Here is a 13,860-nt window from a genome sequence, read left to right as displayed (position 1 = left end):
TTGAGTTCAGTTCATCCAGACCATTTCCTGGGAGCCTTTCATTGTCAGGCACTGTATGAGAAGTCCATGAACTTATGAAGGAACACACAGTGCACTGAAGTGGGTATGCAAATAGCTTTCCACTATATGTTACACTATTACCCCAACACTTGGACATTCAAGTGTTTTTTCTTTTTTCTTAAAATGAGCATGCTTTTTGAAAATGGGTCTATCGTCTCCAGTAACCTCAAGAGCTCTCCCAACATTATCATTTAAAGAGCTATTTTGGTTTCGTGTAGTTTGTTTTTCTTCTCAAAGTGCCTTGCCCTTGATTTTTTTTCCTGCTTGATTGTTTTTCTTTTTCTGAACTGAAAATAGGAAGTGGTCTGAGGAGTATAAAATTAGGCAAAAAGATTAAACTAGAAAATAAGAGATTATTTTTAACCCAAGGAAAAATATTACTAACTCCGTAGATTGTTAAACTATAAAATAACTTTCCAATTAATTTAAAGAACTCAAAGAATCATTGAGACATTAATCTTTCAAGGAGACAGGAAAATTATGACAAAGTACAGCACTAAAGGAACATACATGATGCTCAGTCCTACAGGCCAGTGCAACAATGTACCTAGAATATGTATTTGGCTTGCTGTATGTGAGTAGAATGATGTTCATGTTGAACATTCTTAATTTGCAAATAGAAAAGGGGGGACTGGAAAGACCATCTTTTCCTACTAACTTTAAAGGGAGCATTAGTCATTAGGGAACTCAAAAGGATATAAATTTTAGTGTTATTCACCACTTCCCAGACCAACTTAAGTCTTCTTAATTTTAATGTGTTAAGCCCAAGGATTGTCTATCTAAATATAATCTGTATATTCTTGTTCTATCAGAAACAAAAGTGTTTTGCCCAAAGCATAGTCACAATGTTGTGGGAGTTTTCATATTTTTTTAAATCAGTCAGTTTTCATTATGTAACAGGAATTAAAAAATAAAAAATATAGGGTCATTTTGTTTTGATTACCAAGGCAACAAATATCTGAAAATTTTTGACTGTCTTATAATTTTTTTGTTCCTGATTATTGAAAATCCAAAAGCTTTCCAAACAAATATAATTTTTTTTTCAAATTTTGTAAACATTTGTTTCCAAGCTAAAACATCCTGCCAATTCTCTGCTAGATTATTTTTAATGGCTGAACTATTAACATCTGAATATAAGTCCTTAATAATAGAAACTTACAGACCAAGAATTTACTTTATAAAATGACACCACTATAAGACATTTCGGAGTATTGCATTTTGATATGCTGACTCTATTTAAGCCTTCTATCCATAATAAAAGTCTAATTGTGCAGGGTCTTAATTTTGGCTTAAAACCAAATGACTCCAGCGGAAAGAATTTTAAAATCCTAAATTCCAGAATGGGGATTAAGAGTTGTGGTAAGTGTTGGAAATTAGACCCAGGCTTTATCTGAGAAAAGACACTGTTCTTTTGCAGTCTGGATCCAAAAGTGTGGGAATATCCGCAGTTGATGTGATGTGAGCAGAGCCCCACCGCTGTGTTCCTCAGCTAGCCTCGCTGGTGACTGAACTGCACGTCCACTCCTGTGTTGACTTCTGTTACGCTCAAGCTCTTTTTGATAACAAGACTATTATATGTTGCTAAGTGGAGATAAACCTAATTAAATGCCACTAATAAGTACAGCAAACCAATTAATAACAACTTTGTATGCAGAATTTGTGATGATTCAAGAATACTGTTTATTGCAAGATTTAACTTTCCATCATTTTAAAGCAAGAATAAATTTCTCTGGGACAGAAAAGCAAGTTTTGCGTAACTGCTGGAAATGGCAAAACCCCATGCTCCCCGCTTACAGAATTCACAGACCTACCCTTTTTGCCCACATTTGCTTTCTTCTTTGCGAAACCTACTCCCACCCCAGTTCTCCACCTTGCCATCTCTGATTTCTCTCGGTTGTCTTTTCTGGTTTCTCTTTTATACTCTTGCTGGCTGTTTCCTGTTTACTTTGTTCGAAACTGTCTTCCCTCCTATCCCTCAATGTGGCTTTCTTACAGACACAGAGGCCCCAGCATGACTAGCCCAAAGAGCCAACTCCAACTTGGATCTAGCACAACAGTACTGCTGTCAGGAAGGTGGCATTAAAACAAAAAACAAAACAAAACAAAACACCAAGAGAACAAAAAAAAGAAAAAAAATCGGTCTTAATTTTAACTCAGAAAGAAAAACTAATTTGCAGCGTACTCTCAAGAGCTTCATTCAAGGATCGTGTGCACTGAAAGTGTATGTGGACACCCAGCTCTAGACATAAAAGTGAGAAAAACAAAACAAAACAAACAACGACAAAGACCAGCATAGCTCACTCCCTTAGGAACATTTTTTTCTTGTCAAATCCACAAATATTCTCTAGAGAAAAAGAAAAAATTGCTTATCTTATTCTCTAGATTTTCGTTTTAAGCATGTAATTTTTATCAGTTTGTTTTGTTTTTATTACTTTTTTTTTCACTCATTGCTTATAAAACCAGGAAGCAGAGGTCTCCCTGGAAGAGGATAGAATCATAAAAGTTTTCAAGACTCTCATCAGAAACCAAACAGTACAAATTGCACATTCTTCGTAGACGGATCAGCCTTTAGTGCGTGCCTGGATCCAGCTCTCCTAGATTACTCCAAAGTGGGAAAGAATGAACAGTATAAAGTTAGAGGGCTGGGAGCAGACTTGTCTAGTTATGGCTGCACAATCTGCACTTTAGGGGCCTAGATTTCAAGCAATGGGAAATAGCAATGTGAAGTTTTATTTTTATACCAAAGTACTCAGTTGGATCTCAATGGACTGAAGGGTTCACTGAATGAAGTTACAGAATATTAACAAGGATAAGCTTCATGTAGCTCAGCAGAATACCTAGACAATCATCATTCCTGTCACTTATCCAATAATTTCTTGTACATACATACTCTACCTAATAGTCACAGCAATATGTTTATAGCAAATGCTCATATATTTGTTTTTATTCCATGCTGTGAAGTTTTCTGCATCATAGAAGTGCACTCATGTTTCTCACGGTAACATGGTACTAGCAAATATGACCATATAAAAATTCATGTACTTGAGGTGTCTGTCTCTCAAATTTCACATAATCACAAGGAATTAAAAAACCAGTTAAGGTATAATAATAATTTTAGCCATTATTTTTTCAACTTGCTACAATCTACCCTAAGATAACTAATTGTTCAAAGTAAACATTCCACTCAGACCACAAAAGGAATCCATTATACAAACATATAATTCACAGTCATTTTTAGTGGGTTGTAAACAGTTTGGAATGAGTATAAAATGGGACAAAAATCAAAGTGAGCATTTTGAAATGAAAAAGTGTTTGCTACAAAAGGTCAGTCCCTTTGCTTGGCAAACTATGTAGAAAAGCCTGGGAAAATGCTGATCACACAAGCAATGAGGGGATTGTGGAGCCAACAGCCTCCTTGTTTCTTTAAACAGACATCGGAACCTATAACTGGATCCTGTCAAACAAACGACAGCAAAAAAATATAACAGCTGCCATGAAGTCAAGTTGAGAGATAAAGTTTTTGAGGCTAAGGACCTTCTCAGAAGTGGACTAAAGGTCTTTCTTAAATCTCTAAGCAATGTTATGGATCCCAGGGTATCTTCTGGGCACTCAGTCAAGTATGTAACTTGTGTTTCAATTCCTGTCATAGCATTTTTGTGTTTGAGAAAAGAAAAGAAAAACACAGAAAGGGCAAGCTTCTTGTTGATCAGCAACTGCTGAAGCATTCTGAAAGCTATCTTGTATCTCAAATCATCACGTGTGGAAGACATGGGATCACGTACACCACATGCGCACACACACACACACACACACACACGCACACACACATGCACACACACAGACACAAACTCATGTACACATGCATACACACACATGCACACACACAGACACACACTCATGTACACATGCATACACACACACACACACACACACACACACACACACACAGTGAGTTAGGGCTGCTGTGATAGCTCATAGGGTAAGGGTGTACCACCAAGCCAGACCACTTGAGTTTGATCCCTGGGAACCATATGACAGAAGGAGAGAACCAACTCCTGCAAGTTGTCTTCTCATTTCCACACTCATGTTGTGACATATGCACTCAGGAACACACAGACACTAACACATGCACTGAACAAATTTTTTTAAAAATTGTAGTAAAAAGCACATAATGTAAAATAATTATTTTAAGTGCATGTTTCAGTAGTGTCAAGTATATTCAGGATGTTGTGTTATAGATCTCTTGGTATCCTCTTAACATGCTATTCTTATGGGGCACAGTACCAGAACTGGCAATCTTAAAGGAGAATGAGTTATTACAGCTTATTATGGATCGTGGATGCCAACTCCATTTATATTAATTTGAAAATTCAACTGTATTCCCTTACACTCAAAAATTGTACTTGATATTCAAAGACATATTTAGGGTAGAATTATGTTCATTAATTTAGTAAACTCTATCTCTCTATAAAAGAAGTCTCTGGCAAGGTCTATGTTTGGTTTTCCATTTAAAGCATGTCTTTCCAGGTATCACATATGGCTGGCTTGTTCTACTGTGACCACATAAGGGGTCAAGATAATAGCTCTGTAAATAAAACAAAATTAAAATTCTCCTGGTCATAGAGGAGGTCAAAGCACACAAGCATGGGTTTAGGATTCAGGATCTGACCTATCATTTTAAGGCACACATCTTTGTTTGATTTTCAGATTTCGTAATGGTTTTTCTATCTTCTTATACCTGTTCTTTCCTCCTAATGCACTTATCACAGCTTGTGCATTGTCCAGTTTTTTAGTGTCTCTTTCTTCTACAATTTTAGTTTATAACATAAAGAACAATATACATCTAGTGACTTCTTCTTCATTCATCAACATCCAATGTGTCTTTCAAGAAGAAACCCAAGTTGAGATGTTCACTGTTGGGTACCTCACAGACAGTCTCCAATGATGAAAGTGAGGCAAAGAGAAGGAGATGCAGTCTGAAAATCAATGTGATTCTTCATACCAAAGCATATTTAGGGCGGGAAAGGCAATGGCAGAGTGACTGTGCTCCAAATGGCTGGAGAGGACTATAGGGTCTGGTGGTCAAGAGTGCAGTGAATCGAACTGAGACAAGGAAATGTACCACATAAGTCACTTGCCAGTTGTTTTACAAGGCTTACTTCACCATTTTCTTCTAAGTTATACACGAAAAATGCCAAAAATTTAAATGTAATGAATGCCATTTAGCTGAAGGTGAATGATGAACACGCTTCATGCTAGTCACTAGGTAGAACTTCCTGGGAGACCTCAAAAGCCAAGCGTGGTTCTGTTAGATTCAGGCAACAAGAAACCTGAGAGGCTAGCTGAATCAATGCTGAGTCTATCTGCCCTATCATGCTTTACTTTATAATAAATATATAATAAGCACTTAAAAATACTGCTTGATTTGTATAGATGCCTTTTAAAAATAAAGAAAATAATCACAGAGGGCAAATGAGGAAAAAACCGAATCCTTTTTATAACAGCCGGTGTACCCATGTTATGATCCCAGAGGCCATTTCCCCAGGACTGGGGAGTGAACACAGCTTTCATTAAATGGGCTTTTCCTAGAAGGGACCCATAAGCATTTCCCATGACTGTGCAGTTGAGTTTCTTGGCTGGAGGAGCATCTGGCCATTACAAGGAGCACTCCAGATATGCTGAGTCCCAGCCATGTCGAGAGACTTGGCACCTTCCTCTGCTACTTCCTAGTACCAACCCTGCATCAAATGTCATCAGAAGCCTGCATAAATATTGGACTTAGATTCACATAAATTATTTCTGTCCTGAGATGCAATATGCCAAAATTTAGTAAAAACAACACTTTGAGTAAACAGAATTGGTGTATAATTGTAAGAATATTAATCCAACAAAATGATCATAGAAAAATATAATCAAAAGTACACACTTGTAAATCTTGCAATGATGTGCGACGTTTATCTTGTGCCTTTGAGTTTTTATTGAACATTTCCATGGAGTTCCTTTAAGCTAACACTGCCAAAGTGCTTTGAATTTTCAGTTGCTTTGCAGAATTATAAAATGTCTTTGAGTTTCATTAGAATGCTCAGGAATTATTTTAATAATCATATGTGCGATTAGCTGCTGTTTAGTGCTGGATCTACAAATTCATTTTGAGAGTAAACATTGGGACAATAAAATATAATGCTGTCATGATTGCTCCTGTCAGCAGAAACACCATCTTACTTTATTAAAAATCACCATGAAAATGCCGTGCACAGATACAATTCCTATTTATAGACACTTTCTATTCTATGATAGTATGGTATCTGTACACTGCAAGGCTACATCAAGCAGTGTTTTTCATTTTGCTTTAGGTAGACTCACAAATCAGGAGATATAAGCTATTCTTTCCATGTGCATACATCTTACTATGTATGGCTTGCCCCGATGGCCTATTTGGATTTTTGATATAATAATGTACTCAGTATTTAAAAGTGAATGAAGATTTCTTGGAAATGATGATAATTTAACTATTGAAAATAATAACAATATTCTTAGGGATCCATTTTGACTTTAAGTATTTTTAGATAATATGTACTCCTAAGATAGGTACCTATAAATTAAATGAAATTGCAACATGCACTAAAAACACATTTCTCTCCAAATTCCAATCAGCTTCCTTCCTCGTTGACACTTCTCTAGGCGCTTATTCAACAGTAAATGTTTCCTGCTCTCTGTCCCCTCAACTCTTCTCCCAGAAGTGTCAATGTGCTTTTTCCCACAGACACTTTCTTTATCTGTGTCCCTGCCCAGCCCTTCCCGTCTTGTTATTCTCTCATTCCCTACTGATATGGGAATAATAGGATCCCAAGACTGTCCTTACCGTATAATTAAAGTATGAATTTCTAGGAGTTAGAAATTGCATGCCGTTTTTATTATGCTTCTATAATAAAGCCAGGTAACACTGAGAGAATTAAAATGGCCTTTTCTGAGCAGAGGATTTGAAGGTTTTTTTCTTTCCTTTGGTTGTATTGTTTTAGGAGAATAGGTGTTGAAAATAATGGAAAGAGGGTCACCCATTGCTTTTCTCTGCAAGCACCTCTATGTTTCACATGATATATATCCCCCTAGATCCTGGAAGTATGTTGTAAACTTGTAACAGATGGTGATGAAGCTTCACATTTTTATTTAATACAGTTTTTTTTAAGATTCTGCATTTACAGTGTGTGTCTTCCAGGAAAAATGACCTTGAATGAATGAAGTCATAGTTCGAAGGAAAACACTCCACAGATAAACTAGCATAGAAATGATGAGTCAATTGGGGTTTGTTTTGTTCTCTTCAGTGAGATGAAATAATTTCAGATGAAAAACAGAATGTTGAAACAGACGAGTCAAAGGTCATCTTAACACTGGAGGTGTATCTGCTAATTGTTCCGGGAAACCCAGTTAGCTATAATCTGTACGGAACAGAACCATGTGGAAGATGGCGTATCACTATCTGCGGGTAGAAACGCTGTTTACTTCACTTGGGTAATGCTGGGGGCTTACCAAAATTGTTCTGGCACATCCAACAGCATGAATGTTAGAGGGTTCTAACACTGTGAGTGCTGATATTTTATGAATGTTTTATCACTGGCTTGGAAACAAGAAGTTTGCAATTGATTCAACAGTATGTCAGACAGACAAAATATTAAAAAAAAAAGAACATTAGTGAGAATTGCTAATGTCCCCATTGTAAAAACAAACTGAAGTTAATAAGAAACTTGATCCTCTTAACCGATTAACAAAAGTCAAGTTTTAATTGCGTGGCTTCCCAGAGAAATCAAGTGGCGCGGCAAACTTGAGCCCTAGCTGTTCAGAGGACGCAGTGATGTTGCATATTTAGTTACCCACCTCTTTTTTCAACAGCTTCAATGCATTGCTTTACAAACCACGGAACTGTGGAATGTTCTCGTTCACACACTGTGTGCAGATGAGAGCCAAAAGTTTGATCTGCGAACGAAACAAAGATGAGTTTCATTAAAATCCAAGTCTGCGTTGTTCTTTAATTTGATTCCGCTTCCATAGCCAATACTGAGATCTTCATCTTGCATAGGAATTGATTTTTGCTCTAATTTCAAAGTGTCTGTGGCGGATGTATAAAGACTGTGTGTCCCTTTATGGAATAGAATCCTGATCTCAGTGTAAGAAAACTGATATGGTCATTGATTAGGCACTGAGGAGGAGTGTCTAAGTGTGTTTGGAATCCTGCTTCTTTTAGAAGTTTATCAGCAGTTACCAAGAACACAGTTTGGTCATTATATTTAAGGCATTCATTCTGCAGAGGTGTTTGATGAGGCAGGTAGTAGCAAGGGAAGTAAGTACTGTAAAGGAAATCTCTTAGTGTTTCTTCTGCCTTGAACGCTCACTCTTGCCAGATTTAAGTATCACCTTAGTGACAAGTCTCAGCTCAGAGCTTCCCTGTGTCAGCATGGCCTCTCCATGGAAATAGACTCTCTCAACAATGCTTCCCTGAGTTGTTTAACAGATGCTGTAGGCAACAGAGCCTGTGGTCAAAATGGCTCGGCAACGTCAAATTAACCCAAGTTAAACAGAGTTTAAGACATGTATTTAAGCGATTTAAAGTGTTTCTATTTGCTAGAGCCATGACATATGTGAGTTTCTATAAGAGGGTGGAAGGGACAATATTCCTCAGACTCGTTTTGTTAATATCTCTTTGTTTTAGAGGACATCTCTCTGAACTAAAGCTGCTGAAAATGGGGGTGTGGGACCCCAGCCTTTTCCTCTCATTTATAATAAGACAGATGATTCCTCCAACAGCATTTCTGCATTTATGATTAATGGAATTGTGCCTCGGACCTAAACTTTCTTCTGGAGGTTTATTTATTGAAAGCGCCATTCCCCTGATGGGGGTGCTATTGAAAAATGATTGGATCAGGAGGGCTCTGATGAGTTCATTACCAGATACATAATTGGATGGAGTCACTGGGAGGTGTGGCAGCTAGACACTGGAGCCTGGTTAGAGGAAGTAGGTCACGGGGGGCATGATTTTGGAAGGTACATCTCTTCTCTGGATCCTCATTTCCCTCTTTCCCTCTTTACTGTCATGCCGTGAGCAGTAGGCTCTGTGATGTGCCCCCACGGCCATGCCACACATTTCCCTTGCCACAATGCATTGTTAGCCCAAAGCACTGGATCTTTTTTAATCTGCACTGGATCCATAAGCTAAAAAAACATTTTCCTTCCGTAATTGACATTGCCAGGTATTATTTTCCATGGCAAAAAAAAAAAAAAAGTGACTAATACAGAATATCTTTCCACTAGCACAGCCCAAGTGTCTGAATCACCTGTGTTATTTGTAGTTGCTGGTGCTTAGTTCCACAGTAGGCACTCATAGACTGTCTTTTAAAAATAACTATAAAGTGTGCACTGTATAAAATGTGGCCCTAAATACTAAGTGTACACAGACTTCAGTGGTATTAAGTCCATTCCCGGTATTGTGGAACCATTGCATTACTCACTTCAAGAACTTGTTTCAGTAGCAATGGTATTTAGTACTAACAACCAAACTAGTACATGCTGAGGCCAAGGGTGTCCTATTTTGATCAGAGTGAAGACTGGTCCCCCTTGTGACTTCTCATGCTGTACCTGATTTGTCCTCCACTAACTGCTTTCCTTTCAGGCCTCTCTATCTCCATGGAAACCAGCCTTGTTGTCTGAGTGTCTGTTTCTAATCCCTTACAAATACTTTGTCCCTGGGGTTGTGTTCTCATTATCCCCTCTGGGTGGAACTCTGATGCTCTAGTCTTTGATCAAGTGTTATCTTCTTACTGTAGTATTTTCCAGCCACCTCTCAAAGATTGTGGCCACTCAACTCCATTTTCTATACCAGTATCTCTTCTTTATCTGGGGATGGGCTTATCTCCACTTGAGATGTTAGACCTGTGTTGACTGTTTAGCTTGTTCAGCTTGCTTAGAGTTCAAATCCAGAAGGGTCAAAATAACACATTTACTATGGATCTCCAAGACCCAGACAACATATTTTGAATTGTCAGTGGAGATACTGTAGAAAAAAATAAATATATAGAAATGTGGAGAAAATATATAATAGCGCATAACAGAATGCTAAGTGCCAAAGTATTTTGATAATGAAGAAACTGAGATTTCAAGGAAGTTGGATTTTCATCTACTCCTTAGGAAACTGTACTAGTGTGTGCTGGTAACAACAACAAGGAGGGAATCGAGTAAGGTTAATGCACTATTAATAACACACCATGATGTGGAAATACGTGTGTTTATACAAGAGACAGGAAGAAGATAAACTCAAAACCCAGATAGTATAAAGAAATGGCAAACAATTGGATCTGCTTTGAACACTTGATGAAGTAGCAGAGATTTGTTCCAAACGGTGAGCATCCCTATAATAAAGGGTGACATAAATATTATCTATGAAAAATTACATAGGACTTCAGACCAAACATTTTAGGATGGCCAGAGGTCATAGTCAGGGAACATTACTGCAACATGTAAACCTGTTAGTAGACTTCATTATTTAAGTCTGTTGCACAAATGTTGATTGACTCTTCTATCTGCACAGCAGCAAAGTAGGCACTTTAAGTTGTAAAATGATACTGGGAGTTTTCTAATATTGTAAGGTTGATAGAGCAAGTGTCATAAGAGGTATTGAGTGGGAAGACTGATGCCCTTATATATATATATATACATATATATATATATGTATATATATATGTATATATATATACACACACACACGTGTGTGTGTGTGTGTGTGTGTGTGTGTGTGTGTATGTATGTATGTATGTATGTATGTCTTTTCATGCCTTCTGGAGAGGGAGAGAGACAGAAGCAGAATTATTTTGGGTGGAAGTCATTCAAGGAGTAGATACAGTCATGAAATGAGAAACTATACAATGGAATAAAGAAAGCATCTTCAACAAATGGTGCTGGCATAACTGGATGTCAACATGTAGAAGACTGCAAATAGATCCATATCTGTCACTGTGCACAAAACTTAAGTCCAAGTGGATCAAAGACCTCAACATAAATCCAGTTACTCTGAACCTGCTAGAAGAGAAAGTAGGAAGTAGTCTTGAACGCATTGGCACCAGAGATCACTTCATAAATATAACACCAGTAGCACAGACACTGAGAGAAACAATTAATAAATGAGAACTCTTGAAACTGAGAAGGTTTTATAGAGCAAAGGATATGGTCAACAAGGCAAAGTGACAGCCTACAGAATGGGAAAATATCTTCACCAACCCCACATCTGACAGAGGGCTGATATCCAGAACATATAAAGAACTCAAGAAATAAGACATCAAAATACCCAACAGTCCAATTAAAAAATGGGCTATAGAGCTAAACAGAGAATTCTTAACAGAAGAAACTCAAATGGCTGAAAGACATTTAGGGAATTGCTCAACATCCTTAGTCATCAGGGAAATGCAAATCAAAACGACTATGAGATACCATCTGATACCTGTCAGAATGGCTAAGATCAAAAACACTGCAGACAGCTTATGTTGGAGAGGATGTGGAGCAAGGGGAGCACTCCTCCACCGTTGGTGGGAATGCAAACTTGTACAGCCACTTTGAAAATCAAGATGGCACTTTCTTAGAAAATTGGGAATCATCCTCCCTCAAGACCAAGCTATACAACTCTTGGGCATATACCCAAGGTATGCTCAATCATACCAAAAGGACACATGCTCAACTATGTTAAATTTCCAATAGAGCTTTGTTTTGTTTCCTTTTAATCCATTTGGTTATCTGGGAAAGACAATCATGATCGTCTATCCTATAATACAATAATCTGAGACTCTCCCACATGATTATTAGGATGCCATGTACTCCTCATCCTCTAAATGCATCCTGTGTAAGAAACTGACACACATGAAAAGGAGAACAAGTGATCATGAAGTATGCTATGTAAAGGTGCATTGTGAGAGTATATGGGAAAGGGGAAGACCAGCCTTACCCATGGACAACTTCCCAGAGAAGAGGCAATCCTCAGGTATAATCAGGACTTGAGTAGAAAGCCAAGAGAGGAACACAAAGGCATTTGGAGAGATGGAGGACACAAAGTGCCAACACTTGGGAGAAAGACAGTATGACCAGAGTGCCTCATTTGGGAAAAAAAAATCATGGCTTATTGAAATCTTGATGAATTATGCTTAAAAAGGAGATGAAGATTGTATTATGAAGTGTCTTATATTTTGTCAGCTAGGTTCAGTTATTTGACAAATAATCGTGATCTCCTGTAAATAAGTCTTTCCTTTGTAAGTTCCTTTCTTGTTCTTAGAATTCATTCAGGCTGGCCAAAAGGCTCAATAGGTGATGGTACTTGCTGCCAATTGACCTAAGTAAAGTCCCTCTGATCCATGTGGTGAAAGAAGACAACTGCTCCTGAAAATTGTCCTCTGACCTCTACACAATAGAAATGGCATGCAGACACCTACACTATACAAAACCAATCAACATAAATGTAATAGAATTCATAAGACATAACCCAAGAATGATCTCCATCGAAGTCTACATTCCTGCATCTCTGCATGATGGGATGGTCTGGACAAGTTACAGAAAAGTGATTTTGCTTTCTTCCCCTGTGAAAAGATTGTAGAGAAGGAGACACTTTCTTTTCCTTATTTCCACTTGGAATACCACCTTGTGACAATCCATGGACAACTGGACCAACTGGAGCATTTCTGTCACTGTGAGACAAGCTTGAGAACAAAGGCAAACTTGCTTTAAAAAGAAAGCAATGGAACATGTTATATACCAACTGTGAAACACTTCTCTAGATTTCTTGCATGCCATTGTTTTAGACAGAACTTCTATTACTTCAGCCAAAAGTATCCTAACCAATATGGAGTAACATTAGCAGGCTGCTGGGCTTTTTGATTTAAGTGTGTATTATAACCATAGATCTGCATGAGAAAGTCTGTTTGGTGGTTTGTAAAGAGCATGGGGGCACAGAGAAGGGTGGATGATTAGACACAAGGGTCTTCGTTAAATAGGCAATGCATATTCTAGGAAGGATGTTGTGAATACCAAGTCAGGATAAGGGTGTAAATTTCTTTTTGTTCATAGTTTTCATGGTTTTGGAGGTAGAGTGTGGATTTATACCCCCTACCAGGTAACTATAAGGTTCTATTCATTAGTGTCAACAGCATTTATTTCTCTCTATGTCTTTTGATACTGGGCTTGACCTGCCGTTGGCTTTGCATGGTGGGGTGTGAACAGCAATGTATCAGGTGAGTTCCAGACCAAGGCCTGAGAGAACACTGGAGGCTTCTACCCACCTTGTCACTTCTGTGTTGTTGCTCACAGGACATCTTCTCTAGAAAGCTACTGTCCTGTCCTCCTGGGCTCAGGATAAACATGTGTGGCCAGAACTGAAGTCAATGTTTAGAAGGTCAAGCAGACTGTATATTAAAGCACTCCTATCAAGCCGGGCCTGTTCTAGGTCACATATATCACACCCCCCATTGTAGAACCATTATATTGTATTGCAAATTTTTGTTTGTTATTCAGCAATATCTCACTGATTCAACTTCAACTGGAGGTCAGGTGTATGGTAAAATGTGGTTTAACCTGGGCTATTGGATGTAAAGGGAAAGCAGTGGCAGAACATGAAAACAGACTGGGGACAAAAACAACAACATCAAAAACAAAATCCGTGAAATTTGCCACAAATAAGGAAGTGTATGTTCAGTTTTAGTTCAGTAAATGGAGAGGCCCCAAATTAAGTTGTTTGTACCTTAACATTTATATTTGTTATGCCTTACAAAATATTAT

At 37.9% G+C, this 13,860-nt stretch overlaps 1 protein-coding gene across 1 annotated transcript in view; it reads right to left on the bottom strand.

Moving 5' to 3' along the window:
- The window catches only part of Arhgap15 (Rho GTPase activating protein 15), a 229,172-nt gene that overhangs the window by 193,038 nt on the left and 22,274 nt on the right, over positions 1–13,860 (bottom strand). The window contains exon 2 of the mRNA XM_059259133.1: positions 7,933–8,031. Within this exon, the coding sequence (XP_059115116.1) occupies positions 7,933–8,031 (99 nt within the window). The remainder of the gene's footprint in view (positions 1–7,932; positions 8,032–13,860) is intronic.

This window comes from Peromyscus eremicus, chromosome 4 (assembly GCF_949786415.1).
Source record: "Peromyscus eremicus chromosome 4, PerEre_H2_v1, whole genome shotgun sequence".
Classification (NCBI taxonomy): domain Eukaryota; kingdom Metazoa; phylum Chordata; class Mammalia; order Rodentia; family Cricetidae; genus Peromyscus; species Peromyscus eremicus.
The sequence above is the reverse complement of the archived record's forward strand: the minus strand, read 5'-3'. Positions and strand labels throughout refer to the sequence as shown.